At 49.0% G+C, this 26,679-nt stretch overlaps 8 protein-coding genes across 8 annotated transcripts; 4 read left to right on the top strand and 4 right to left on the bottom strand.

Annotated features, from left to right (window-relative positions):
• Positions 1-123: 123 nt before the first annotated feature.
• On the top strand, positions 124-3,135 carry PGRI_079480 (phosphatidylinositol-3,5-bisphosphate 5-phosphatase; the record flags this gene model as incomplete). Its single annotated transcript, XM_040795662.1, has 1 exon — positions 124-3,135. One exon carries the CDS (start codon positions 124-126, stop codon positions 3,133-3,135), a length of 3,012 nt encoding a protein of 1,003 aa, XP_040651227.1.
• A 280-nt stretch (positions 3,136-3,415) lies between these two features.
• PGRI_079470 (uncharacterized protein) lies at positions 3,416-7,113 on the bottom strand (the record flags this gene model as incomplete). Its single annotated transcript, XM_040795661.1, has 6 exons — positions 3,416-4,767; positions 4,819-5,014; positions 5,066-5,202; positions 5,342-5,557; positions 5,606-6,163; positions 6,222-7,113. 6 exons carry the CDS (start codon positions 7,111-7,113, stop codon positions 3,416-3,418), a joined length of 3,351 nt encoding a protein of 1,116 aa, XP_040651226.1.
• A 3,224-nt stretch (positions 7,114-10,337) lies between these two features.
• On the top strand, positions 10,338-11,999 carry PGRI_079460 (putative vacuolar sorting protein SNF7 family protein; the record flags this gene model as incomplete). Its single annotated transcript, XM_040795660.1, has 4 exons — positions 10,338-10,390; positions 10,463-10,757; positions 10,820-11,242; positions 11,301-11,999. 4 exons carry the CDS (start codon positions 10,338-10,340, stop codon positions 11,997-11,999), a joined length of 1,470 nt encoding a protein of 489 aa, XP_040651225.1.
• Positions 12,000-12,096: 97 nt separating this feature from the next.
• Positions 12,097-13,420, bottom strand: rad18 (E3 ubiquitin-protein ligase RAD18; the record flags this gene model as incomplete). The annotated part of the gene is made up of 2 exons (XM_040795659.1): positions 12,097-12,649; positions 12,708-13,420. The coding sequence occupies 2 exons, from the start codon at positions 13,418-13,420 to the stop codon at positions 12,097-12,099; spliced, it is 1,266 nt and encodes a 421-aa protein (XP_040651224.1).
• Positions 13,421-13,620: 200 nt separating this feature from the next.
• On the top strand, positions 13,621-17,472 carry PGRI_079440 (Six-hairpin glycosidase; the record flags this gene model as incomplete). The annotated part of the gene is made up of 11 exons (XM_040795658.1): positions 13,621-13,671; positions 13,721-13,776; positions 13,842-14,083; positions 14,138-14,316; positions 14,373-14,684; positions 14,761-14,782; positions 14,844-14,993; positions 15,052-15,225; positions 15,282-15,392; positions 15,834-15,936; positions 15,996-17,472. 11 exons carry the CDS (start codon positions 13,621-13,623, stop codon positions 17,470-17,472), a joined length of 2,877 nt encoding a protein of 958 aa, XP_040651223.1.
• Positions 17,473-17,858: 386 nt separating this feature from the next.
• PGRI_079430 (acyl-CoA dehydrogenase family protein) lies at positions 17,859-19,330 on the bottom strand (the record flags this gene model as incomplete). The annotated part of the gene is made up of 4 exons (XM_040795657.1): positions 17,859-18,364; positions 18,411-18,500; positions 18,548-18,775; positions 18,838-19,330. The coding sequence occupies 4 exons, from the start codon at positions 19,328-19,330 to the stop codon at positions 17,859-17,861; spliced, it is 1,317 nt and encodes a 438-aa protein (XP_040651222.1).
• A 307-nt stretch (positions 19,331-19,637) lies between these two features.
• Positions 19,638-22,028, bottom strand: PGRI_079420 (putative protein kinase; the record flags this gene model as incomplete). Its single annotated transcript, XM_040795656.1, has 1 exon — positions 19,638-22,028. One exon carries the CDS (start codon positions 22,026-22,028, stop codon positions 19,638-19,640), a length of 2,391 nt encoding a protein of 796 aa, XP_040651221.1.
• A 931-nt stretch (positions 22,029-22,959) lies between these two features.
• PGRI_079410 (DNA-directed DNA polymerase delta POL3) lies at positions 22,960-26,378 on the top strand (the record flags this gene model as incomplete). The annotated part of the gene is made up of 3 exons (XM_040795655.1): positions 22,960-23,349; positions 23,400-25,579; positions 25,634-26,378. 3 exons carry the CDS (start codon positions 22,960-22,962, stop codon positions 26,376-26,378), a joined length of 3,315 nt encoding a protein of 1,104 aa, XP_040651220.1.
• Positions 26,379-26,679: the final 301 nt, after the last annotated feature.

The following is a 26,679-nucleotide window of genomic DNA, read 5'->3' as shown; positions in this document are numbered from 1 at the left end:
TTTACGGCGACGTCATGTGTGGGGACCTCCTCTTTGAACTTCATAACATCGCCTTTGACCTGAAATCACCTGGATATGCAGCTTTTCAGACTGCATCTTGAGCAAATTTGAGCATCTTGAGCTATGGAGAGCTTTGATGATGCTTCCCTCATCGGACTAGTGTCCCAGGAAGTACCTTTTCACGATGAACATCTCCCCGGCCCTTCAGATCCGAATTTGGCGAAACAAGACACAGCGGGACCAACTTCGACCCAAACGACGAGCTCTTCACGAATAGAACGTGCCAATGATGCTGGAATAATAGATGATGGCCCAGTCGTGTCAGAATTCCCGTTGCCTTACACACCGGCTGGAGCTCGGATTGAGGAGGAAGAGGAAGGGGATGGGGAAGATGAGGAGCCACAGGTAGCGACTTCTTTTGAGCGAGAGGCTTCGCCGACTTTTGCGCAGAAACACCGATCAGCTTCCGACAACTCGGAGGACGAGGGGATCAACCGCATGCACAAATTTACGCTCTACGAAACCGCGACGCGATTCTATATGGTCGGGATTAATCTTGCGGAGACCCGTTTTCGGATTCTGAAAATTGACCGGACATCAGACTCTGGCGAGTTGAGTATTATCGAGGATGATATGGTATACAACAAAAGAGAGATGGTTCAGTTGCTGGATGCAATCGACGACGGCAACAAGAGCTCTGGCGGGTTGAATCAGAAGTGCAGTGCATGGGCATTGCTTGGCTTCATCCGATTTACGGGTGCATACTATATGCTACTTGTTACCAAGAGGAGCCAGGTTGCCATGCTGGGTGGTCACAATATCTATCAGATCGACGAAACTGACCTGATTCCATTGACCACCTCAGAACCTTCACATCTCAAGGCCGAGAAGCATTCAGAGGAGGCACGATATATTGCGATATTGAACAATCTTGACTTGTCGCGCTCTTTTTATTTCAGCTATTCCTACGACATCACTCACACACTCCAGCATAATATTTGTCGGGATCGCAAGACCCATCAGGATGGCCACCCGCAACCATTTTCGCATGATTACCATTCCATGTTCATCTGGAACCATCATATCCTTTCCCCAGCCGCTGAGGCCCTCAAAAATCCCTACGAATGGTGTTTACCTATTATTCATGGATATATAGACCAGTCAAAGATGAGTGTCTATGGACGAATGGTCTACATCACAATCATCGCCCGTCGATCCCGATTCTTCGCTGGAGCGCGGTTTCTCAAGCGAGGTGCAAACGACCTGGGATACGTGGCCAATGACGTAGAGACTGAACAGATTGTATGTGAACAGACAACAACGTCATTCCATTCCGCTGGTCCAAGACTCCATGCAAACCCTCATTACACTTCATATGTCCAACACCGTGGGAGCATTCCTCTCCATTGGACTCAAGATAACACAGGGGTGACACCGAAACCGGATATTGAGCTTAATCTTGTGGATCCATTTTACTCGGCTGCGGCGTTGCATTTCGACGACCTATTTCGAAGATATGGCGCTCCAGTCTATGTTCTGAACCTGGTCAAGTCTCGCGAACGAACCCCGAGAGAGTCAATACTTCTTAAAGAGTTCACCAACGCTGTGACATACTTGAACCAGTTTCTTCCTGAGGACAAAAAGCTCATATACGAGGCCTGGGATATGAGTCGTGCTGCAAAAAGCCGGGATCAGGATGTCATTGAGACATTAGAAGACATTGCAGGTGACATCATTCCCAAAATCGGATTTTTCAAGAACGGAGATGATGCGGAATCCGGCTTGCAGCTCCAGAATGGTGTCGCGAGAACTAACTGCATTGATTGCCTTGACCGGACAAATGCTGCACAGTTTGTCATTGGCAAGAGGGCACTTGGTTATCAGCTCCATGCCCTTGGTGTCATAGATGACACCACAGTGGAGTATGATACCGATGCTGTTAACCTCTTCACGAACATGTGGCATGACCATGGAGATACTATCGCCATTCAGTACGGCGGATCGCACCTGGTGAACACCATGGCTACCTACCGCAAGATCAATCAATGGACTAGTCACTCGCGCGATATGGTGGAAAGCTTCAAGCGGTATTACAACAACTCTTTCCTTGATGCTCAGCGTCAAGAGGCATACAATCTGTTTCTTGGAAACTACATTTTTGCGCAGGGTACACCAATGCTTTGGGATCTTCCGAACGACTACTATCTCCATCATACCGATCCTAAATTCCACTTCGACAGAAAGAAACCCAGCTACATATCCTGGTACACACCGGAAAATCTCAAGGCTAGGGAATTCCCACCCCTCCCATTTCATCCTAAAGCGCCACTGTCACATTTCGATGACTTCTGGCTGGAATATTACAGACCACTCGCTCTCTCTTCACTATCCAAAGTCTTCTCCTGGAAAATGAATTCCACGTCCCGCTATCTACCCCCAGTCCGCCCAGGACACCCAGTCCCGGATCTCAGTCCCTTTGTCCCCCGTATCCCTCCAGAGCAAATCCAACGCGAACGCCTACCACAGCGCAGCGTCAAGATCCAAGAGCCATCCATCAGCCGCAGTCGCGCCTCATCAAGCACGATGCCGCCACCCGAAGTCCCACAGACATGGGTCCATCAACCACCCTCATCCGAGAAACAGCCCCCTCTCGTGGGCATCATCAAAGATCCAGCTTTCAAAATTCCCCATCCATCCCGCATCCCACCCATCGACCCTCCAAACGCAGACTCCACCCCTAGCAAAGCGGAGGTCGCCCAGTGGACCCTCGGCCAGCTAGTCAGCGACTCGCTGAGTCCCTCTGTCACCAGTGCTGAGGCAGAAGAATATGAGCGGTACATCAACCATCCTCTGAAAGTCCCGCTTGTCGTGACATCCGAAGATGAAATGACGGCTTCATCGCTGCAGGATCACGGCTACAATCTCGATCTTCTGGAGTACGCGAATAAGTGCAATGTTGAGGAATCTGCCCTTGAAGCGAGGGCTGGGAACAACATGCTTGCTTATGCTGAGTTCTTGGACGTCTCTGAAGACGGTCTGACTGTCGTCGGTGAGGACTATGAGAAGAAAAGGTATAAACGATACCGCCAGTGGTTGCGCGGGAAGAGTCTTTTCAAGCAGCGAGTCGATCCATGATGCTATAAACTCCATCTTTGTTTTTTCATTTTTTTTACAGCAAATTGATACCCTCATTACGCAGTGTTTCCATATATGTTCCCTTCACATCCATGCCAGCTTTGAATTATTCATCCCACTAGGCCAAATCTCTGACTTGGCTACATATATCATTTTACCGAGTATCGGTTTTTTTTTTGTACTTCTCATACTACTATTTATTGGTACTATTGATAAAGTGCCATTCTCATATGAGAACCCGATATTTCCTCTAAATAACCTCTTAGACATTCATAGATTGCTAAATATCAAAGAGACCACTTAGCTCTGCATCCGCATCAACAAGCTCCTGGAACTCCTTCTCCACATTTTCCTTCACCTGCATCTGTTCTGGCTCTGCGACATCCGCAATAGCAACCGGATTCAGCAAAACAAGCTTCAAAACTCGAAGCGTAGTTTGCAACTCGCGCTTCAACTTAGCCAACTCAGCGGAATCCTTGCTATCCTCGGCAATATGGAGCCAGCATGAACTCAACCCACTCAAGATCTCACCGCGCCAGCGCCAGATCCGTGGGTGTGCGTTCTTGATCACCGCCTGTGTGGCAGTAGCCGCAGCTAACAGGAGTGGAGGATGTGCTGTTCCGAAGGGGTTTGATAATGTGGTGTAGAGGACTGGGATGAGTTCTTGGAGGTACTTTGTAGTGTGGATCCCCAGCTCGTTGATGACGATTGTTATCTTTTCTAGGAGAAATGTTGAGAGACGGGGGTGTGGGAAGGATGCGGTTGAACCTGCGGCTGGAGTGCCGGAGCTGACGTGGTGGAAGGAGGAGATGAGGTTTGATCGGAGGATTTTGGCGAGGCGGGTGGTGTAGGCTTCTTTATCCTTTTCGGATTGGGCGGGACCCTTGTAGGCGGTTTTGAGGGTGGAAAGGAGGGCTGGGTATGCTTCTCCTAGTATGTCGAGGGATCTATCCTCGGGTGTGATGGATGGTAGGGATAGAAGACACGGCGTGACGGCGTCTTCGAAGACGGAGGTGAGGTTTGTTCGTCTGAGAATGTCCGAGTCGCTTTTTTGGATTGGTTGTAGTAACTGAGTAAGTAGGGCACAGCCTTTTGTTTTGAATGGGAGGTTGTTGTCGTCAACCATTGCTAGGATAGTGGGCACGAAAAGCTGGAAGTGTGCTTCGAAGTGTGTCTTGTCCTCGGGTTGGTACTGGGAAAGGATCCATGACAGCACAGCTGCGACGTAGACACCGGTGGTCTTCCAAGGCTTTGCGGGTGGTTCTAGGTCAAAGCGAGGTAGAGCTTGTGGATGGAAGTTCTTGCGGCCAGCACTGGTGATGGCGGGATTTTTTGTCTTTGCAAAAAGTGGCCTAATCCTGTCCCTGAGGATGAAGTCGATAGCAGGCCAGAAGGTATTGGCACGACGAGTGTCCTGAACCCAAACGCTCATGAGCATCGATGCCGCATTGTAGCTCTCTGATGTGGCCCATGGGTTTTGCTCATTGGCGAAACATGCCCCCGCGAGAAGGATGTCTGCCGCATTGTCTGGCTTGCCATTTGGCAGCCCTGCTAGGGGCTTGTTTAGAACCAGAAGCAGCTCTAGAGCCAGCTCAGATCTAAACCGACTTTCATTCTGAGCTTTGATAATATCTGGATGGCAGGATTAGCAAAAAGTTTTTCCATGCTGATAAAAGAATTTACCGTCTGAAATCTCGGCAGTCTCATCAAAATCAACGGCAAAATCCGATGAAGGTAAAGCTGTAGCACTGGCCCATTCGAACAAATTGTTCACAGCTTTGGCCTCTGCTGGTTTCAAAGGTCGCGGGCCTTGATCATTTGGCAGCATGCCATCCCAGTAGTCGATGTAACTGGTTACAGTAACGAGACTCTCACAGATCTAGGAAATATTAGTACATTATCTTGATTAATTTGATAAAAAAAAACATACATTCGAATGCGTTGAGTGATCATAAGAAGAAACATCTTGCCATAATTGAGCCAAGTCACTTTTGGACGCAGCTGCAACGGCGGGGAAGAAACCGATTGGCATTTTGCCAGGACTCTGCACGAGAGCCTCACGGGCTTCTTTTCGTAATTTATCCATTGCTTTAACGATTTACAATAAATTGGAGAAAAGAAGTTGTAAATGTTAAGTTGTTGAAGGGGCGCGTTGTTATTTCATTTGTCATCGGATCTTCACGTTACTTTAATTCTGCTCGTCGACCCGCGATCTCTTCTAGCACCTTTTCCTTCTCGGTAATATCAGGATGAAGAAGTTGCCATTCCATGGCCATATTAACTGCCTTGGACATCCAAGGTCCCTTTTTGGCCCCTAGACTCTTCATAATTTCATCGCCGTTTACGATGGGCTTGAGCTCACAAACATCCTCCAGGTCGCTTTCTACAATGTACGCAAGGAACTGATCATATTCACGGATGACTACACATTGTGAGTATTGGAATGTTTTAATTAAGGGATGGGTCTTACCTTCTGCGAAGTCACGGAACGCCATAGCTTCTTGCATGATAGCCAGGAGAATGCAAAGTTTCCAGTCCTTATTCCATGACCGGATTTGCAACCCAACGCGCTGTCGAATTTCCGCTGGTGTGCCACTCATTTCCTTGGCGAGAAGTGCATTTTTGGTCGCAATTGTTTCTTTGTAATGCAGAGCAGCAGCCCGAATTGCATTGAGGGTCTTGTTGTCAGTTCGAAGGCTATCTCTCCCAACTTCAACAGCTCGCGGGGGCAAGGGTTTGGATCCTTTCCCGCTACGACCGGAAATCGAAGTCCAGGGAGCAAAAGTTGCAATAATCCAGGCGTAGTATATGGTGGTTTCGTCACGGAATAGGATATCACGAACGCGCTTAGTGACTGCCTGAACCTCTTCGCTGTCACCAGCCTCTGGGTGTAGTAATCGTGCCATAGTATTGTAGGCAAGGGGCCATGTCGATGTATCAGCCTTGACATCGTCCTGATGATTAGCCAAGATAGTGGGGAACAGTTGGAGCCGATCGATGAGCTCCAATGCACCACGAGGGTCGGGGCCTAAGATAGGTATGACTTGTCAGAATTGTAAAAGAACTGGGTAAGTGCAATGACTTACCGCGCAACATCTTTTCCAGCTCGGTTCCCACTCGCTCTTTACTGATTTTGAGCTTCAATGCCTCGCGGATATCTTCAATCTTCATAGCGGCTTCAGTTTCGGGGTCGATTTGGTACCCCAGTCTGCTCGCAAAGCGGATCAATCGAAGCACCCGGAGTGGGTCATCTTTGAAGGTTTGGTATGGCTCCATTGGGCATCGAATAGTCTTCTTTCTCATGTCCTCTAGTCCCCTCTCAGTGAGATCCTCCAGCCGTGAGTCATTAAGATTGTAGAAAAGCGCATTGATAGTCGCATCGCGTCTCAGAGCGTCTTCGACAGCGGTGCCGAACTCCATCTGAGGATTTCGACTGTCATCTGTGTATGTTTCCTTTCGTAGATTGACCAAATCAATATCCAGGCCGAAGATCTTGGTTGTGACGGTCTCGAGGTGCTTTGATTTCTCCGGGTTAGCCTCGATTTTGTGGAGGCTCACAATGGCGTCGTTCATTTCTCCATTCGGAAGGCTTTTCTTGTATATTTCAAGGTGCTCCGGAACATCGAGGTAGTCTTTCAGGGCCATACCGAACTGGTATCCCGTCATGTTGCTGATGCCCACGTCGATATCATGGCTTTCGACTCCGAGCAATTTGTCCCTGACCCACCCACCTGTGAAGCGCAAGACAGTCCCGGAGGGATCTGCCAGAGTGACGCCTCCTGCGGCGGTTTTTTTCTCGGTGATGTATTGTGCGACATCGAGGAGTAGGGTTCGTAGGGTGTTCTCAAGCGGAGTGAGCTCGATGGTAGGCATCGCGGTGCTCATGGTTGTATATGAGCCTTCCCGCGTCGGGGAGGAAATGCGTCGCCTCTTGCTGACTCGTTCTGAGAAGTCCGGGTCAGATTCGGGGCTGCGCATGGACGTGCGACGAGGTACTGCAGAGTAGGCTCGGAGGGGTAGATGTTGAAACGGGTGTGTTTGACCAGCTCTTCTCGCTAGAGTGCGGGCAAGTGGAGCTTTAGCTGAAGGGAGACCAGAAGCCTTAAATAAATACACGAAAGGGCGCAACTTCATTGAACAAAGCTAAGTCAGATGCTCTGAGAAAATGAGTCAAGTTTGATTGTCGATAAGCATAACCCTCACGTGGTTTGCATCATCACTTGGAGATCAGCCTCTACCTGAGAGTTCTCTCTGTATTGCATTCATAATTGGCATCATCAGTCTCCTTAAAAGGATTTAGTGCCCAACCTATCAATAGGCTCTGTCGCTCTATTTCGTTGTCGCGTCAGTGCTTATCGGCCCGAATCCGTCGACTTGGCTTTCTTCCCCAACAACACCTCCACGAAGCCGTCTACATCCCACTCGTTCTATTACACCTTGTTTGACCTCATCTACCAGTCGATGGGGCCTGTCGATCAACTACACTCGCTTTAAATCTGCACAAAGCAGCAGGTGTCCGCCCATGACATCGCCCGGAGATGCTGCTCCGGTCAAACCTCCGCCGTCCTTCTCCCCCGGCGTTGCGCGAGTCGCATCCACATCACCATCACGATACCCAGGGGAGCATGAAACAACTCAATCTTTAGATGCCGAACTAGCAGACTCCCAAACAGTCTCATCGCCGACCCCTCTCTCAGCCACGATCGCCGACTTACCAATACGGTCTGGCTCGTCGCACTCACGCTCTGGGAGATCCTCCACCCCACAATTAGCAAGGTCATCAATTGGGTCACCATTTGATGGAAGGGCTGATGGCTCGGAAGATATAAGAACGTCAATTATCCGGTCATTCTCACCCACGATCGCAGTTCATGCCTCCGAGGATACCGACGATTTGGTGCGGAGTAAGGGGTTTAAGGGGGGATTTTGGGAGCTGGTCCGGCCCTTCGGAGAAACAGTTTCCGGAAAGGTGGTGATACGGGACAGTATAGGGTCGAGTCGTGCCTGGGAGGACTATGGTGTGCGCTTTGCCGATTTCAAAGGGATCGGCAGGGCTCCGCCTAGTCGAGACTCTGGGCCCCTGGTGCAGATGGAAGAAGTGTTGACCAAGCAGTTAGAATCCTCAAATGGCCTGCTTGGTGCATCTGTACGGACAAAGGATGTTTTGGGATTCCCTGCAACAACCCCATTATGCAAGTCGTTTTTGCAACAGGTGCTGTGTTCGGCACCTACAGCACCCCACGAGACATTTGGCCACCCAGTAGCCAATGTAATAGCCATCAGCTCGCGCAACCCGACTCCGTTGGAGACTCTCAGGCAGCTCTATGCCGATGGTACCACTGGGTCCCAACAGCTACCCGAATGGGTCAACCAGGAGTATCTTCGGTATTACGTTTTAGTCCATGACGAAGAGCGAGACGATATTACGGAATCTACCAAGCTTTATGATCAGATGAAGCGCCACTTTGGGCTACACTGCCATCTTTTAAGACTTCGGAGCAGCCAGTGTGTGGTGACAGACGATGATAGCATGCAAGTTCCCCGGTGCGAATGGCTTTCACCGTCAGAGCATCTGTCGGGAGCAGGCGAAGCAGGCAAGTTTTCGCTGCCACATATTCAAACGTAAGCTAACAGTTAACTGTTAATCAGAAGCCTTGGTTGACCTCGGCACTGATGGCACACCATATCTCTTTGACTCCGATGCTACTGCGATTAGGGCATTCATTCGAGAACTCGTGGTGCAGTCCGTCATTCCATTCATGGAAAATAAAGTAGCTGTCTGGAACGACCAGGTTGCATCTCGGAGGCGTGGCATTAGTGGCAGATTTATGTCGATGTCTCGGCGCTGGGCTGGCTTCGGTTCAAGCTCGCGTTCAAGTATTGGAGGCTCGTCCGGTGGCAACAGCGGGAATTACGATTCGGCACATCATTCTTATAGTCCAGACTCCCAGGAGGCTATCTTGCGGAAGATGGCGGATTTCGCATTCATGCTCCGCGATTGGAAGCTAGCTACGTCCACATATGACATGATTCGATCGGATTTTGGCAATGACAAAGCCTGGAAGTACCATGCTGGTGCCCACGAGATGTGCGCTGTTAGCATGCTTCTAAATCCCTTGGCAACTTCAGCCAAAATCAAGCTTGAAAGCGTCGACCAAATGTTCGAGACTGCTTGCTACTCCTATCTCACACGCTGTTCAGATGCGCCACACGCATTGCGTTGTTTATCCCTAGCGGTTGAACTTCTCAAGTCTCGTGGAGGGTCAGCCACTGAGAGCGCAGCCAAATGGGCCATGCGGGTCATGGACTTTGGTCTTGTGGGCTCATTGGGTCAGATTCTATACACCGAAAGGGTAGCAGCTTGCTATGCCTCAAAGACACCAATCGGAGCAGCAAAGTGGGGTGGACGTCGCCGAAAAGCTGGCATGTGGAGCATGCTTGCTGCCGATCAATGGCTCAAAGCTGGGCAACCAACCCTAGCTTCAGCCTGTTTGGAAGAAGCCGAGCGTCTCTATGCTGACGTGCTGCAAGCCGATGGGGTGTTCCCCATGCCTGAGATGCAGAGCTTCGTTGATAAATTGCGCCATGCCGTTAAAGTTGAATATCTTGAATCGAGGGGATTTGATGCCCGAGATGAACCGGCTAGCGAGGATCCATTGGGCACCGAGGAGACAAGCGAGAAGCTCGACATGCGCCATCATCGCCGGTCTTTGATTGGGCTCCCTGTGCAGCTGGATGCTGGAGCTCTCAACTCGACTCAGGGGTCTCTGGACCCCCAGAGTCCACCAAGTGATGACTTTGAACGAGCTTAGACTCATTATGGCCCTAATATCTCATCATAGCATACATATAACCATTAGAATACAATCCTGTTCAAACAAGAATTTAGTCCTCTCATCTCGTCTCTTCTCCCTGGCAACTGACTTTGGCTGTCAACTCGGAATAGAGGTCTATATGTAATATTGCTTCGCGCGCAAATACCTTTGAGTAGTATTAGAGAGCATATGTACTTAAGTTAGGGCATGAAGTCCCTCATGGACCTGCTACATTCGGACACGTCACGTGGAGCTTATCGATAAAGCTGTCAACGAAGCCGCAGATGACCCCATGTGCTTTGTCTGCGAAGTCCATTATTAAGAATACAACTTGACCTATTGTTTGCTTAGAGCGAAGCATATCATTTTCCCTCAGCATACCCTTGCATGATGAGCGAACTACTGAAATATATCCTCACTCAGGAGGAAGCATTCCGAAGGTAAAGACTCGAGTCCTAAGATAACTAAAATAAAGAAAGAATATCACGCTAACCCTGAACGCCATGTCCTAGAAACCGTTTACCCTCACTCTACTCTGACTTCACGCCCCAGAAGAAGACAAACCCCGATGGCTATGCTGTTAATGTCGCCGCATGGGAGCAAGCACTCAACCGAGCCGCAAAGCGCGGCTATACCTCCTCACGCGGTGTGCGCGCACGTTCCGGCTCGACTATATCAGCCAAGAGCGGGACAGCACCTGCGAAACGGAAGAAGACGGATCACCTGATCTTGCGAACAGATGAGTCGCTACTCCGGGATTTAGAGAGTCCGGAGTGGGGGAGACCTGTAGCTTTGGGCACTGTATTTGTGGGTCTTCATGTTCTTGTATATGGGAGAGGTGTTAAGCTAACCAATGGTGATTATTACAGGACGAGGCAGTGCGCAAGAATTCAATGATTCCAATGCCAGTTTACAAGACTACTGCTGGACTTTTGCAAAAGAAGAGTCAGTGGAAGCTAATTGATCCAGGTGTTCTGAGTCCTTGGAATGTTATGAGCTGGGGAGCTCGGCAGCTTAAAGGCTTTGTCGTAGGTTCCGAGAGTGATTCGGCACCCAGGCTGCAGGTGCAGGAGTTGGTCTTAGTAGAGAACCTACAGGAAGCGGCAGAACGAGCAGTTAAGAAAGCCACAGGCAGCAACTCATCTAAGCTTGACCTTATCTACTCTCGGGAAAGCTTTGTTGAAGAGTTTGCCGGTATACTGAACGATGCTACGGAATTATCAGATGCGGATTTTGATGTCTTGTTGCTTTATTTGTCCCGTGATAGCGGGGCTATTGCGTATGATGGCAAGGTAAGCTGGACTATATACAGATGACCATGACCCAGATACTGACTTGATTGATAACTAGACAATCAAGTTCAAATCCGCAGGTGAGCCGTCCGAGGTCACCCAACAGGATACAACGATTGCATCCATCAAGACGTTGGTTTCGACTATGTCGAAACAGGTCACGAGCCTGGAAACCAAGATCGCCGAATTAAATGCGTCTGCAAAGACGGCCTTGGCGAACAAAAATCGTATCTCAGCGCTGTCCGCCGTGCGTTCCAAGAAACTGGCTGAACACAACCTCCAGCAAAGGTTTAACACCCTCATGCAGCTGGAGGAGGTCTATTCAAAGATCGAGCAAGCTGCCGGCCAGGTGGAAATAGTGCAGGTCATGCAGGCAAGCACTGGTGTGCTTCGCGGTCTGCATACTCAGATTGGCGGTGCCGAGAGGGTTGAGGACATCGTTGAAGAATTGCGGGAAGAGATGACCAAGGTGGATGAGGTCGGAAGCATCATGAACGAGGCCGGCCCAGTTATTGATGAGGGAGAGATTGATGATGAGCTTGCGGAGATGGAGAAGAGCGACAGAGAGGCGAGAGAGAAGGAGGAGGCAGCAGTCACCGAGAGCAGGCTTGCCGAACTGGACAGTATCAAGCAAGCCTCTGATGAGGCCGCTCGCAAAGCACGTGCGACTGAAGATGCCGACTCTGCGCTGGCAGATAACATTATTGACAGGCTCTCTAACATGTCTGTCGAGGACCGCCCGATGCAAGCAAACTGAGACATTCCGAATTGCGGAAGAAATATTTGCCCTGCGTGAAAGAACAATTTGCTCTTCTGTGTTTCTCTATTCGAGTCCAATGTGGCTTGTTTTGAGATCACCCGGATAGGTCAACGACATGACTGGCGTCGGTTTCTGGATTGAACTCAACGCGTGCACCATTGACCGGTAATTGCGTACCCTGCTGTACTTCTCTCTGCTCAGATGACGAAGGGGGATCTTCAGGGATATTCGATCGTGTTTTGGTCTCACTCTTCTTACGGGCATTTGCGATCAAACGCCTGAAATCGTCATCATGGTTATTTGACCACTCATTGGCATCAAAGTCCTTGCGCATCACATTATTGGAAGTGGTGAATGGTGACGGCGCTGTCGCATGCCCACCCTGTGTACGTTCCCAGATTTCCAGTTCCTGGAGCAATATCCGCTTGGACTTGGGGTATTTGGAGTCGCAATTTGCATTCCACAAGTTCATCCACTCCGTATGACGTCTCTGCAACAGCTGTTTCTGACCCCAGTCCGGGATTCCCAGATCTCGGAGCTTCTTCCGCAACGAGTTATCCTTCAATATGGAGTAATTTATAGCAGGAAGCCGCTCGGGCTGTTTGCTGGGGAGGGTGAGGCTTTGTCTGGATATGCCTTTTAATGACCTGTTATTGTTGTCTAATTAGCGCCATTTTCTTGACTTATGCAATAGAATTTAAATACCCGAAAGATGCTGGCTTCGTAAAGGTTTTCTTAGGCGCTTCTTCTTCCTGCTGGTGCACGTTTAGGTGTGGAAATACTGCCTCTTCTTTCATTTTACGAAAGCATATTGGGCAAGCAACCAACCCATCTTCTGCGAGGCGATTAGACGGGTCTGGTATCCGTGTGATGAGTGTCATACCGGGCATATATTCTTCATCATCCTGACTATCCTCGATGACCTCGTGCACAGTCTGAGGAACAATTCGCTCTTCTGCCGAGCTATTTATGGATCTTTGAGAGCGAGTCCGTCTGCCCTGCGAACTGGCTTCTGGGACCTGTAGCTCCTCCTCTTCCACCTGCTTGACCTTCCGCTTCTTCTGGGCCGGTCTCTCTATCACTTCCTCTTTCCCAGAGAGACGCGCATTTTCCCTCCTCGCAAGATCAAGTACACTGGGTCGCGCCAATTTGAACGCGTCGACGAGTTCCTGCACTGCCCAATTGCGACGTAGTTTGAGCTCTTGATCGGAGCTCCGACACGCCGGACACTTGCCTTCGGCGCTTAGGCAACGGCGAATACATAGCGAGCAGAATGTATGACTGCAGGAAGTAATAACGGGGTTATCGAAGAAGTCTTTGCAGACCTGACATCGTAATGAGGACTCGAACGGCGCAAGTAGTGAAAGTGGCGTTTCCAACCAATCGGTGGAGTCGGGGAGCTCGAATGGCTGATCCATTAAATCGATACCTAAACCCCCGAGGAGCTCTTGTCTGTAGAGATTCCAACCGGACTTGTCCGGCGACAGCAAATGAAAGAGGATAATAATGTGAGTGGAGAGCCTGAGCAAGAGACCGCAAATGCCAAGACCCGCTGACTGATACGCGTTAAGTGGTTGAGCACGCGTCGGAGCAACTTCCAAGCACTTCAACAGCAACCATGGACTCGAAGTTGTATCTTGCTGAGAATGTGCTCAATGAGCGGCGCCCTGTATGGTTTTTTCATTTTCTTCAGATAACCAGGAGCTTATGAGAATTAGGTAACATATCGCTTATTGAGCCGCGCGCTCAAAGTGAACGCCAACCGAGCCAAACAGTACGCTTTGTGTTCGCAACAATATAAATTGGAATTGCAACTGATACTGATACTCAATCACATAGCCTCCTCTTTGAATTCCACCGCAACGAAAACGCGAAGAAGCCACAGACCGTCCACGCAACATACGTCATCTCCGGTATTCAGAAAGCGCCCGAGCCGGCCCCTACAAACAGCCATGCGGACGACGAAGATGATATTATGGACAGCAGCCCATACTTATCTAGCTCAATGCCGAATCAAGATTTAGCCTCGGACTCAATCCGCACTACCTCCATCGTGTTAGCACGCGAGGAAGATTTGGAAGGTATGCAGATTCATGGATCTCGTTGATAGACTGGTTACTGAATGAGTCGAGCAGATGCGAAGTCAACATTTCAGTCGATATCTACAATTCATGTCTACAGTCTTGAACCTACAGCTTTGCCGGATTTGAATGTGTTGGTTGATTCCAATCGGGAGATTGCGAGAACACATGGACAGGAAGATCCTTTGGAGTGTGGGAAGCAATGGGGTATGATCCAAAATCGGAATGTCAAGGTAGGTCGCTCATTACTTCGACTGGTCTATCGTGATCTAATGATTGTATCTTCTAGCGGAGAACTGGCGCACGTCCACCGCCACCTGCAGCTGCTCCAGCTGTGAAGGCACCGGCTGCCAAGCCGTCGAAGCCTACGATTGAGTCAACTGTGCCTGCTAAACGGCCGCTACAAAGGGAAGCATCCTCGAAGGAGGAAGCTACCAAGTCCGATGAACCGAAGTCTGAGCTATCCTCCGCTGCCAATTCTCAGGCATCCTCGAAGCCTTCGGGCAAAGCAGCGCCAGTCAAACAAAAAGGCAGTGGCAATCTTTTTAGCTCTTTCGCTAAGGCGAAGCCAAAGGCAAAGGTGTCAGCTCCTGCGGAACCGGTTCGTGCGAAACAACTCCTACTACACTTTCTCTTTTTGCCCTTTGCTGATATTGTTTTACTAACTTTGGCTACAGGCCGCACCAAGTGCAGAAGATGGTAAGTTAACCCCACTTGGCTTTTCCCAGGTGGTTTTTATACATTAGCTAACATTTCCTAGTTGTGCTTGATGATGCATCCGAAGAAGAGGCAGAAGAATTGTTCCCTGATAGTACCGATAAAGCAGCTACAGCAACCCGTGAAAACAGGAAAGAGCGCGAGGAAAGGCTCAAGAAGATGATGGATGATGATGATGACGACGAGGCTGACGGTATGCCCGGATTTTCAACTTTTATCATCAAGAATGATTTAAATAACATGGGACGCAGATGAAGAAATGCCCGATGCCGACGAGGAGCCACGGGAGCCCACACCTGTTGAGCAACTGCCACCATCCAAACCAGCCGAACTTAAAGAAGAAGTGACCGTGCAGGGTGGCCGGCGGCGAGGCAAACGGCAAGTCATGATGAAGAAGACGGTCAAGGACGAAGAAGGATACTTAGGTCCGTGCATCCAGCTAAGACCCATTCGTTTGGCGACATATACTAATGTGACGCAGTTACCCGGGAAGAGGCGACATGGGAGTCTTTCTCCGAGGATGAGCCAGTGCCCAAGAAGAAGCCTGCGGTTAATGTTTCCAAGGGAAAGGCTGGCAAAGCTGCAGGGCAGGGTAATATCATGTCTTTCTTTGGGAAGAAGTGATGTAGTATTATTGAGGTGTCATAATAAATTTCTAAAAGCTCAGATATCTCTAATACCAAAGCATTTCATGTCAAGTATATCGGCCTAAAAGGGAAATCTTGCGATGTCGATCTTCTCCGCATTTTATGTGCGGAGAAGAGTGTCATAGTGCCTTGACCGATGTCACCTCGATTTTGCGTACTTTTTATTCCTCCGAGGTAATTACCTCGAGGTTCCTATAGAGTGCTATATGGCTCAAGATATACTTGCGAACAGCCACGGAGAAATTGCATGCGTTCTGTGGAATGTATCCCTGTCCGGTTGGGATCGACATACATCCCCTCTTATTTACCCCGACCTTCTTCCCTGTAGTCCCTCACTTTCGTCCTACTTGAAATCTGCGCCATGACTCTACCTGCTGTGCTTGTAGTTTCTCTGCTGGGCCTCCAGGTCGGCGCCCTCCCGGAGAGAGATAACCCAGCCATCTTGCGACGGGCCTGTCCAGACTACACCTCCTATGCATCGACACCGCAGTGAGTGTCTATAATCCCATATATATGCGCCAAATATTCTAAATAATATAATATCATAGCGCTCCTTACAGTGGTGGTCCCTTGAACCTTCCCTTTCAGCGACCTGCGGAAGCATGTCGGACATTTTCATCCCCCGCCGTGGAAAAGGTCATTAACGATATGACCTCGCGGCTTGTCGATAAAGATCTGGCTCAGCTATTCCGAAATGCATTTCCGAATACCCTAGATACTACAATTCGGTGGCATACGAATGGATCAACGTCATCCGGCACCAACGTCAAGCGGGACGGCGCGCAATGGAGTGGAGTGCAGACCTTCATCGTGACAGGCGATATCAACGCCGAGTGGCTGCGTGACTCAACAAACCAGCTCACAAACTACCAGACACTGGCTGCTAAAGACAAGCGTCTGTACTCGCTCATCCTAGGTGCTATCAACACCCAGTCCGAGTTCGTCATTCAGTCGCCCTATTGCAATGCTTTCCAGCCACCGGCTCTCAGCGGTATCAAGCCGGAGGCCAGCAGCCAAAAAGATACTGTGCATCCTGCCTATGACGAGTCTTTTGTATTTGAGTGCAAGTATGAACTTGACTCTCTGGCTCATTTCCTACAGCTAGGAACCGAGTTCCATGAGAATACTGGTTCAACTGAGTTCTTGACAGATCGATGGTACAAAGCGCTGAACACTGTGCTGAAGGTCGTCGATGCACAATCTCAGCCCACATTCAATGCGCAGGGCCAGTTCATCAAAAACCAGTACACGTTCGAGCGACAAACTACCATTGGCACTGAGACCCTCAGCCTAGCTGGTGTAGGCAACCCGCTAAATGGCGAGACCGGCCTGATTCGCAGCGCATTCCGACCTAGCGATGATGCTACGATTCTAGGTTTCTTCATTCCACCTAACGCTATGATGTCAGTACAGCTTCAAAAGACGGCGAAAGTCATCAAGGCAGCTGGTGGGCCTGCAGATCTCGTTGCAGACCTGCAGGAACGAGGCACAAAGCTAGCCAAGGCAGTTCGCGATCACGGCATTGTCCAACATCCCAAGTATGGAGATGTGTACGCATTCGAAGTTGACGGATACGGGTCACGTATTCTCATGGACGATGCCAACATCCCCTCACTGCTCTCATTGCCTTATCTCGGCTTCGTGGACAAATCAGACACCGTCTACCAGAATACACGCAAAATGATCACCGACAAGGCCTCGAACCCGTACTACCTTGTAGGTCCGCAGTTCCACGGCATCGGTGGTCCACATATTGGTCTTGAGAACGCCTGGCCAATGTCTCTACTTGTCCAGGCTATGACCTCTGACGATGACGCTGAGATTATTGGAAATCTCAACCTCGTGCGTAACTCTAGCCTGCTTGGGCTTGTTCACGAATCTATCAATGTTACCAATATCAAGGACTATACCCGTCCTTGGTTTTCGTGGGCGAACTCGGTCTTCGCGCAGACTGTCCTTAAGATTGCTGCTGAGAGGCCTCATTTGATCTTCGGTGCCAATGCAAAGCCTTATACTATCCAATAGGGTTGATAGAATGTCTGCTTGTGGTTTCGGTTTCTTTGGCGTTCTTTGAAAATACCCGTGGACCTCAATCCTGTCTTTATACCATATCATTATCTCTATTCATTGCATTGATTCTAGAATATGTCAGTCTTTTTTCAATGTCTTTACACCCAAAGTCAGACATTCTTTTCGGCAGTTTCTCAACAGTTTATCTAATGACCAGACTTCTAATGTCCGATGAGGTCAGTGATTGTGGCAATGTAGAAAACACATGGCGTACTGCACCACAATCAAGCGTATTGAGTAATATGAATGCTGCTGGGATAGCTTCCTTAAAGCATTGATTTCATACAACATAGTATACTCATAACCCAGTTCCTTTATTTCAACAAGAACCCACTCTTCTCTCATACTTTAGACTGTCTCTTCTCAAGCGCCTTTCGTCGAGTGCGAATTGCCTTTGTCTCCTCCCTCAGCGCCAATCCCGCCATAATCTCCTCACTTCCGCCGCCGACTACATGAACCCGAGCATCACGACTAATCTGCTCGATTCTAGCACCTTTACCAGCCTTGTTGTAGCCCGCACCCCCCATAATCTGCTGTGCTTCTCGGACGCTCTTCTCCAGAGCCCTAGTCGACATGACTTTCAGTAAGGCAGTCATGCCACCAATGTTGACGTCGTCAAAAGGACGGTCTTTGGTAAGTTCAAGGATATTCACAAGCTGTTCCATGAACGCATAGGCTGGCTCGATCATCAGACCAAATTTGAAGATCTTGGACTGGATTGCCTGCTTTGCAATCAATGGTGATCCGAAGGTCTCGCGTTGGACGGCGTAGTTGTAGGCATCTTCGGCACAGACTCGGGCGAGTCGCAGGGATGCACAGGCAAGGGCAAGGCGTTCTGGGTTAAAGTCTGAAAAGATTAGAAGCCTGTAAAAGCCCCTGGTTTGGCAACTCACTCGACATAATAAGAGGGAATCCTTTGTTCTCTTCCCCGAGCAGGTTGTCGATAGGGACGCGCACTTCTTCAAACTCGATGAAGGTCGAACCTATAGTTGTGTTAATTGATGTCTTCATGTTGAAAAGAACCACTCACCACTGGCATTCACGCCCGAGTTATGCATACGTCTGCGAGTCACCCCGGCAGTAGCCAAGGGAATAACAAGCAAGCTGATACCAGACCTTCCAGGGCCACCAGTCCTGACAGCAGCAGTGCAATAGTCAGCCCAGATACCATTGGTAATCCATTTCTTCGCCCCATTCACAATGTAATGGTCCCCGTCCCGCTGAGCCGTAGTCTTGATATTAGCAACATCAGAGCCGGCTGTGAAACCACGTTAACAATCCATTTCCTTATACTTCCACAAAAAGTAACAATTCACATACCATCCGGCTCGGTAATTCCCAAACAAAACCTAATATCTCCCCTGGCAACACCAGGAAGCCACTTTTTCCTCTGCTCAGCACTTCCAAAGCGCGCAATAGGCGGACATCCAATCGCATTACCACCACCAAGTCCCCAACTAACACCGACATATCCAGCGCGCGTGATCTCATCCGATACAATCAGCGAACACCACGTATCCCACTTCTCACGCGGTACATTTCCAGGCAGAGAGAGACCGGCCGAGTCCTCCTCGTTCGTGAGGGGATGGACAATACTGTAGCCAAGTCTGCAATGGCGCTTGCGTACGGCTTCGGGGACTTGTCCTGCTTCTTCCCACTCTGCGGCGTAGGGGGAGATGTACGTGTCGATGTATTCGCGCACTGTAGCACGCAGATTATGATGCAGGTCTGTATAGTATGGATTGCGGATGTCTAGTTGTGGGAGAAGAGGCTCGCTGTATGGGGCTGTTGCTGGGCGGAGGGTATCGGCCATGATGAAGTATTTGCTGTTACGGGAAGATGAATACAATGTAGATAACTAGGTAATAATATTGGAATATGGAATATGGCTGTATTTGATTCAAATCTCAAAGGTGGTTTTTGCGGGGAAGAGCAAGCTCGGTCGCCTGTGATCGTGGGGAGAGCTATGTAGACCGAGGTTGACCAATTGCCGTCACTATGGAAAAGAAAACCTCTCGATGCTTTTAGAGAGCCTATAAGGAGATATCTTCACTTGCTTTATTGAGGGGAGTTATGCATTTCTATCATTATTATGGGTATATGTGTATTAGAATCCAAGCTCATTGGTCCTTGTCCTTGTTTCCCTGTGTTTCCTCGTATCGTCGAACGGCTTTCTTCAACGCCCGCAAATGCTCCTTGACCTCCTGGCAGTTCCACCGCTGCTGCGATTTGGGTTCCAACATTGCTTTGATACATGCCATGAGCGAATCTGCGACTGAGATTCCGTTGTCCAGCACGACTGAGCCATAATCGACCTTGGCGGCGAAGTCTGCAGGGAAAATGGTGCGCTCGGACGGATCCTGGCCTGATCCGCGAGTCAGGTCATTCAACACGAATTGTCTTTCCATCTTTGTGTTTAAACGATAGACAGTCTCAAAGAGAATGACGCCAAGGGCATAAACATCCAGCTTTTCGTCAACCTTATATTCCTCAAAGTAATCCACTGGTGAGCTCGGGTCACTTGGAGGCGCAGATAGGTTGGCTGGAGGACGATAGAACTCGGTCCCAACTACCCGCTGTATATTTGGTCCCTCTCGGAATGGTGTCATAGTGCCCTGTGAGGCATCGTTGATGTGGGAGATGTCTGCCACAAGACCAAAGTCGCCGATACGAGGACGACAGAAGTGCACGGGGGAAGATTCGCCAGAGCTGCATGCAGTGCATATGTCTGCTGTGCTGTTTTCTGGTGCACACAAGAAGATATTTGCAGGCTTCAAGTCACGATGCACGATTCCCTTCGAGTGGAGGTACTCAACACCCGAAACAATGTCCGTTATAAGCTTTAGAGAGGGCAAGAGGTGGAAGCAATGGCGTCTAGGGAGTGTACACCCATCATACTTCGGAGTGGCTTGGGGGTTCAGATACGCGCCGAGCGAAATAGGATGGAGGGACATTTGGATGTGAAGAATGACCGCAGGGGGTTGCTGGCCAGGCCGAGAACGGGGTTGAACTTGAAGTTTAGACTGGTCTTGGCTCAAACCATCAGTAAAGATGTCATCGGTATCTCCGAAAGTGGATGTTTGGTCAACAGAAGTATTCTCGCCGAAGGTACGAGGAATAGATTCGATGTCATCATCTTCTTCGTCCAATCCCTTTTGGGAACTTTTCTTTGACCGACGAGACGAGTTAGTCGCGTGGCTCCCCCAGCGTTGGATGCTCTCAGTGAAACCGTGATCTTCAGGCAGAGAGCTTGACTGAGACTCGTGATCTGAATTTTCAGAATATCCAAAGACTATTCCCATGCTTGACTCGTTCGGGGTGCCCGGAGCAGACGCGCTGTTTTGCGACTCATCACATGCTGTGTGAGAAGGATGGTATTCGGCCGAAGGCGGGTGCGAGTGATGGGCCTGCTCAACCCATGCCCCGTAGTACCGAACAATATTCGTATGTTCAAGGCGGGCAAGTGTTCGAATTTCCTTCATAATAGCCTCAAGCTGATTTTGGCCTCCGAATTGCAGCTGTTCAAGTCGCCTTTGGCTGAGTGGGATTTTCTTGACCGCGTAATCTTGCCCGTCGATGTGGTTGGTGACATGGTATACTTCGCCGAAGGATCCGCGGCCCAATATCTTGAGCTCCTGAAATTCAACGGAATATCTTGACAGCTGATTATATGCTGGGGTTGTGGGAGAATGGAAAAGCGGAACCCCTACAGGTGAACTACCAAATAATGGAATTGAGGGGTTGGGGATGTTCATTGTAGCCCGGGGAAAGGCTGGAAGGAAATCAATGTTATTAGTAGGAGGAAGCTGTTTCCTGAACGATGAATTTGGTTCAGTGTTCCGCCGGAACAGAGCAGGAGTCTCCACGTCTTCAACGCTGGGCTTCTTTATCGCAGTGTTTTTTATTAATGCAAGATCCTCACCGGCGCCAATTGCAGGAGACCGCGCATGTGGTTCTTGCAAATTCATCTCTTCGAGGGCAGATATACCAAGCAAGTCAAGGTTATCCCGATAACTCTGCCTACTTGGCCCCATTTCCTCTCTGTCAATACCATCGGCCAAGATTCCATGAGATGACAGAAACTGTGATTTGAATTTGTATAGTTTCTTGCCAAGATACTGAGCCTCGGGGCTGTGTCGACTGAATGATTTCTTCTTTGAGCCACGTTGTGCATTAAGAATGTCTGCTGCTCGACTTTGACAATAAAATTCCAAGAGAGCAGCTGTCATCACGTTTGCATGTTGATCAACATTTACACCAACTAGATCCTGCGGTAATGCTGATCTATCGTCGAAGGAGATCGAAGAGTCTGGATCTGTGGAACCCGAGTCTTTTGGAACTTGCTTGGTCTTGTCCTTCCTCGGGCTGCGGGATTCATTATCTGCAGCTTTTCGAGGAGTCGATGGCCCAGATTCCTGAGTTTGGGTTTCTTCTGAGTCGGAGTCGGGATCCGAGTCGGATGATATGTCTGCTGCTGATCGGAACATCGACATGTTGGTAACACTTTTCATTCAAACAGCACACGCAATGAAGAATTGAATCAGCAATGTGCTGGCGCCATTGACGAGGAACGAAGTGTACAAATTACTTCAAGGAAAGAAGAAATGGAAGGGAAAGAAAGAAAGCAAAGGGCCCATAAAGTCGGTATGAATCGTGCCCTTTGAACAGTTGGGCTGAATGTTGCCCCGCAGTAAAAATAGAAGCTCTTTTATCAAGACAACGACGTAAAACTGAAAGAAGAACCGAAATAAACAGGCGTCAGTTGTCCCTTATACGGTCATGACACGTTGGCCTTGAGATCAAAAAGATGTAAACATGTCATAGGATCTTAGCGGGGCGATGACTCGAGCTTCCATCGGGTTCTACTAGGAATGTCTCTGGAAGGGCGCGGGGGACATGCAGCTCTTGGCAGAATTATCGAAGGTGTGTTGAGTCGAGTTTGAGACCGCACAGGGGAATTGGCAAATAGAAGTGAAGAAAGTAGACAAAGACTCGATTTACGATTGACTTGGAGTTGGTGCCAAGCCCTGAAAGGCGAGTCATCCGTTTCCAAACCAACTCGAGGTCAACGGCTTAGATGTACCACACCTACCTCCTCAATGTAGCTCTCTATATAAAATAGAAAGATAACATAATTTTGGTTCTTCATATGCGAATTTAATAGAAAATAAAGATATCTAGAGCTAAATATGTGTATACTTGACCTGTTGGGATTTCAACCAATCAGATCACTCCAAACTTTTTATTCAATTTAGCTTATCTTATCACACGTGACTCCCACGCGTAAACGTCACGTCCACGGGTTGAAGGCGCGACAGCGCGACTTTCACTAGGAGTTGCCCGCTCAACACAATCTCGAATTTACGAACTCCCCTCTCACCCCATCTCTTTGCCACAAAAATTGACCGTGACTTGGTACCCCTCGGTCTTTCAGTTGTCGCCATGCCTGAAGCTACCATCCCTCCCCAGAAGCGGGTGCTGGGCGATGCGGCTAATAATTCCAACGGTATCTTGAAACCTGCTAGTGCTCTTAAAAAGCGGAAGCTCGACAATGAACCATCTGTGCAATTTACACCATCCTCACAGATCGCCCGGCGAAAGATTGGCTCCACTCAACCACAGAAAAGTCAATTCGAGGAGGAGGTACTGGAGAAGTTGACGCAGGATATCGGTGACTTGAAGGAGAACAACTCGGAGAAGGACCAGCAATGGGAGCGCCCCCCGCTTGGTGATTTCGATGAGACCAAAGAAAACATCTGTTTCCAGCAGATTGACGCGGAGGAAGCAATCCTGATGGGAAAGCCTGCCATTCGGCTTTTCGGTGTCACCGAGGTAAATATATTTGCAACTCGCTGGATTTTCGTATCTAATCATATTCACAGGCTGGTCAATCAGTTTGCCTTCATGTCACCGGCTTTGAACATTACCTTTACATTGCTGCTCCTGTCAGCTTCACCAAAGCGGATTGCGATCCTTACAAACATTTCCTCGAGCAAAAGCTGGGCCAGAGCTTCCCTGCAATCTCGTCTGTACAGCTCACAATGCGCGAAAATATCTACGGATTTCAAGGAAACCAAAAGAGTTACTATATCAAGATTACGGTTACTGAACCAAAATTGGCCGCTCGATTGCGAAGTGCGCTAGAGGCTGGCAGTGGAAGCATGAACTACAAGGGCATGTGGAGCGGCGCAGATGGAATCCTCACATTTGATAGTATTCAATACCTTTTGCGTTTTATGATCGACACTGGACTGGCTGGAATGGCCTGGGTTGAAGCAATGGCTGGGAAATATCGTCTTCTTGCGCAGAATCAACGATTGTCCAACTGTCAAATCGAAGCCTGTGTCGACTACCGCCACATGGTAGCTCATCCACCAAATGGAGAATGGGCTAAAATGGCACCCCTTCGCATCCTCTCTTTCGATATCGAGTGTGCCGGACGGAAAGGTATCTTCCCGGAGCCTAATGTGGACCCCGTCATCCAGATCGCCAACGTTGTTACTCGATACGGAGAAACAAAACCATTCATCAGAAACGTCTTTGTCCTCGATACTTGCAGTCTTATCGTCAATACCCAAATCCTTGAATTCCAAAAGGAAGAGAAGATGCTCGACGCCTGGCGCGATTTCGTGGAAAAGGTGGATCCCGATGTTATCATCGGATACAACATTGCCAACTTCGATTTCCCGTACCTACTCGACCGCGCAAAGCATTTGAAATGCACTGGGTTCCCCTATTGGACCAGACTGAAGGGTTGCAAGACAGAGGCCAAGGATGCAAACTTTTCGAGCAAGCAAATGGGCAACCGAGACACGAAAGCGACGAATACAAACGGCAGAATTCAACTTGATCTTCTCCAATTGGTCCAAAGAGACCACCAGTTGAGAAGTTACACCCTTAATTCTGTATCCTACGAGTTTTTGAAGGAGCAAAAAGAAGACGTTCACCACACAATGATTACTGAGCTGTTCAACGGTACCCCCGATTCGAGACGACGACTGGCTGTGTACTGTCTGAAAGATGCATATTTGCCACAACGATTAATGGACAAATTGATGTGCCTGGTCAACTACACGGAAATGGCAAGAGTCACGGGTGTACCGTTTAATTTCCTCTTGTCTCGAGGACAACAGGTCAAATTCATCAGTCAACTGTTCCGGAAAGCCCGAGAGCAGCAACTGGTTATTCCAAATTCCAAGTCCCAGGATGAGCAAGATTACGAAGGTGCCACTGTCATCGAGCCGAAGCGAGGATACTATGGTGTGCCCGTTGCAACCCTCGATTTCGCATCACTATACCCCTCAATTATTCAAGCACACAACCTCTGCTACACGACCTTGCTCAATAAGAACAGCGTTGAGAAACTGAACCTCAAAAAAGACGAGGATTACATTGTCACTCCAAACGGAGACATGTTTTGCACAACCAAAGTTCGCAAAGGCCTTTTGTCCCAGATTCTCGAAGAGCTGTTGGGGGCAAGAAAGCGCGCGAAGAAGGAGTTGGCTACTGAGACCGATCCTTTCAAAAAGGCCGTGCTGAATGGTCGTCAGCTCGCTCTGAAAGTCAGCGCAAACAGTGTTTATGGTCTGACAGGTGCCACAGTGGGTAAACTGCCTTGTCTTCCAATTGCCAGTAGTACGACTAGTTACGGCCGTCAGATGATTGAGAAGACGAAGCAAGAGGTAGAAGCACGCTACACCATCGCCAACGGTTACTCTCATGATGCGGAAGTCATCTACGGTGATACCGATTCCGTTATGGTCAAATTCGGCGTCACCGAATTGGCAGATGCCATGAAGCTTGGCCAAGAAGCAGCCGACTTTGTTTCTTCTAAGTTCATTGCGCCTATCAAGCTTGAATTCGAGAAAGTCTATTTCCCTTATCTTTTGATCAACAAGAAGCGATATGCTGGACTGTACTGGACAAACCCCGACAAACCTGACAAGATGGACACGAAGGGTATTGAGACCGTCCGACGTGATAACTGCCTGATGGTTCAAAATGTTATTGAAACCGTGTTGAACAAGATTCTGATTGACCGAGACCTTGATGGTGCGCAAGAGTATGTCGCGATAACCCTCGAACCAAGCCATCAATAAACTAACATAATGTCTAGCTACGTCAAAGCCACCATTTCGGATCTTCTCCAGAACAAAATCGATATGTCGAAACTAGTCATCACAAAAGCGCTGTCGAAACGTAAAGAGGACTATGCAGGCAAACAGGCACACGTCGAACTTGCTGAGCGCATGCACAAGCGTGACGCAGGTTCTGCGCCAACACTTGGTGATCGTGTGGCCTACGTCATGATCAAGGGTTCCAGTGATTCCAAGGGATACGAACGAGCAGAAGATCCCATCTTCGTTCTAGAAAACAACATTCCCATTGATACCAAATACTACCTCGATAATCAGCTTACAAACCCACTGAACCGTATCTTCGAACCCATCTTGGGTGAGAAGAAGGCAGGCCAGTTGCTCACTGGCGAGCACACACGGTCTATCACCAAAGCAGCGTCAAACTTGGGTGGACTGATGAAGTTCGCCAAGAAAACCCAGACCTGCATGGGATGCAAGAAGCCCCTTTCTAGCAAGGACGAGATGGAAGGCGCCGTCTGCGCGAACTGCCGCCCCCGCCTCGGTGAACTTTACACCAAGACCCTGACCAAGGTCTCCGATCTAGAGGTTCGATTCGGGCGCCTGTGGACTCAGTGTCAGCGATGCCAGGGTAGTCTTCACTGTGAGGTCATCTGCTCATCCCGTGATTGTCCGATCTTCTACATGCGCATGAAAGCCAAGAAAGATGTGGAAGATTCTCAGAAAGATCTATCTCGATTCGACTTTGACGCTGGTGCTTGGTAAGAAGAGAGCGTTCTCCCTTGTATGACTTATTTGTTTGGATGATTTTTTTGGTGGTACGGTTAGGCTAGGTCTCGGGCATGGATGGCGTTACTTGAAAATAATGTACAAGATTGAAATAATAAGTGAGGCCTTCAAGTGGCTTGTCCATTATTGGTTTCTTTTGGTCCTTAGAGTTGCAAGATCCCTATAGACTGGAAATATAGACAATAAGGACAGTACAATATGTAACAAATAAACAATAAGGACAATATAGCATTGGGCTGAAATGAATCAGATTAAACAAATCCCCAAGTAAATCAAG

This window comes from Penicillium griseofulvum (assembly GCF_001561935.1).
Source record: "Penicillium griseofulvum strain PG3 chromosome Unknown contig_77, whole genome shotgun sequence".
Classification (NCBI taxonomy): Eukaryota; Fungi; Ascomycota; class Eurotiomycetes; order Eurotiales; family Aspergillaceae; genus Penicillium; species Penicillium griseofulvum.
This window is presented reverse-complemented; position numbering and strand designations above follow the sequence as displayed.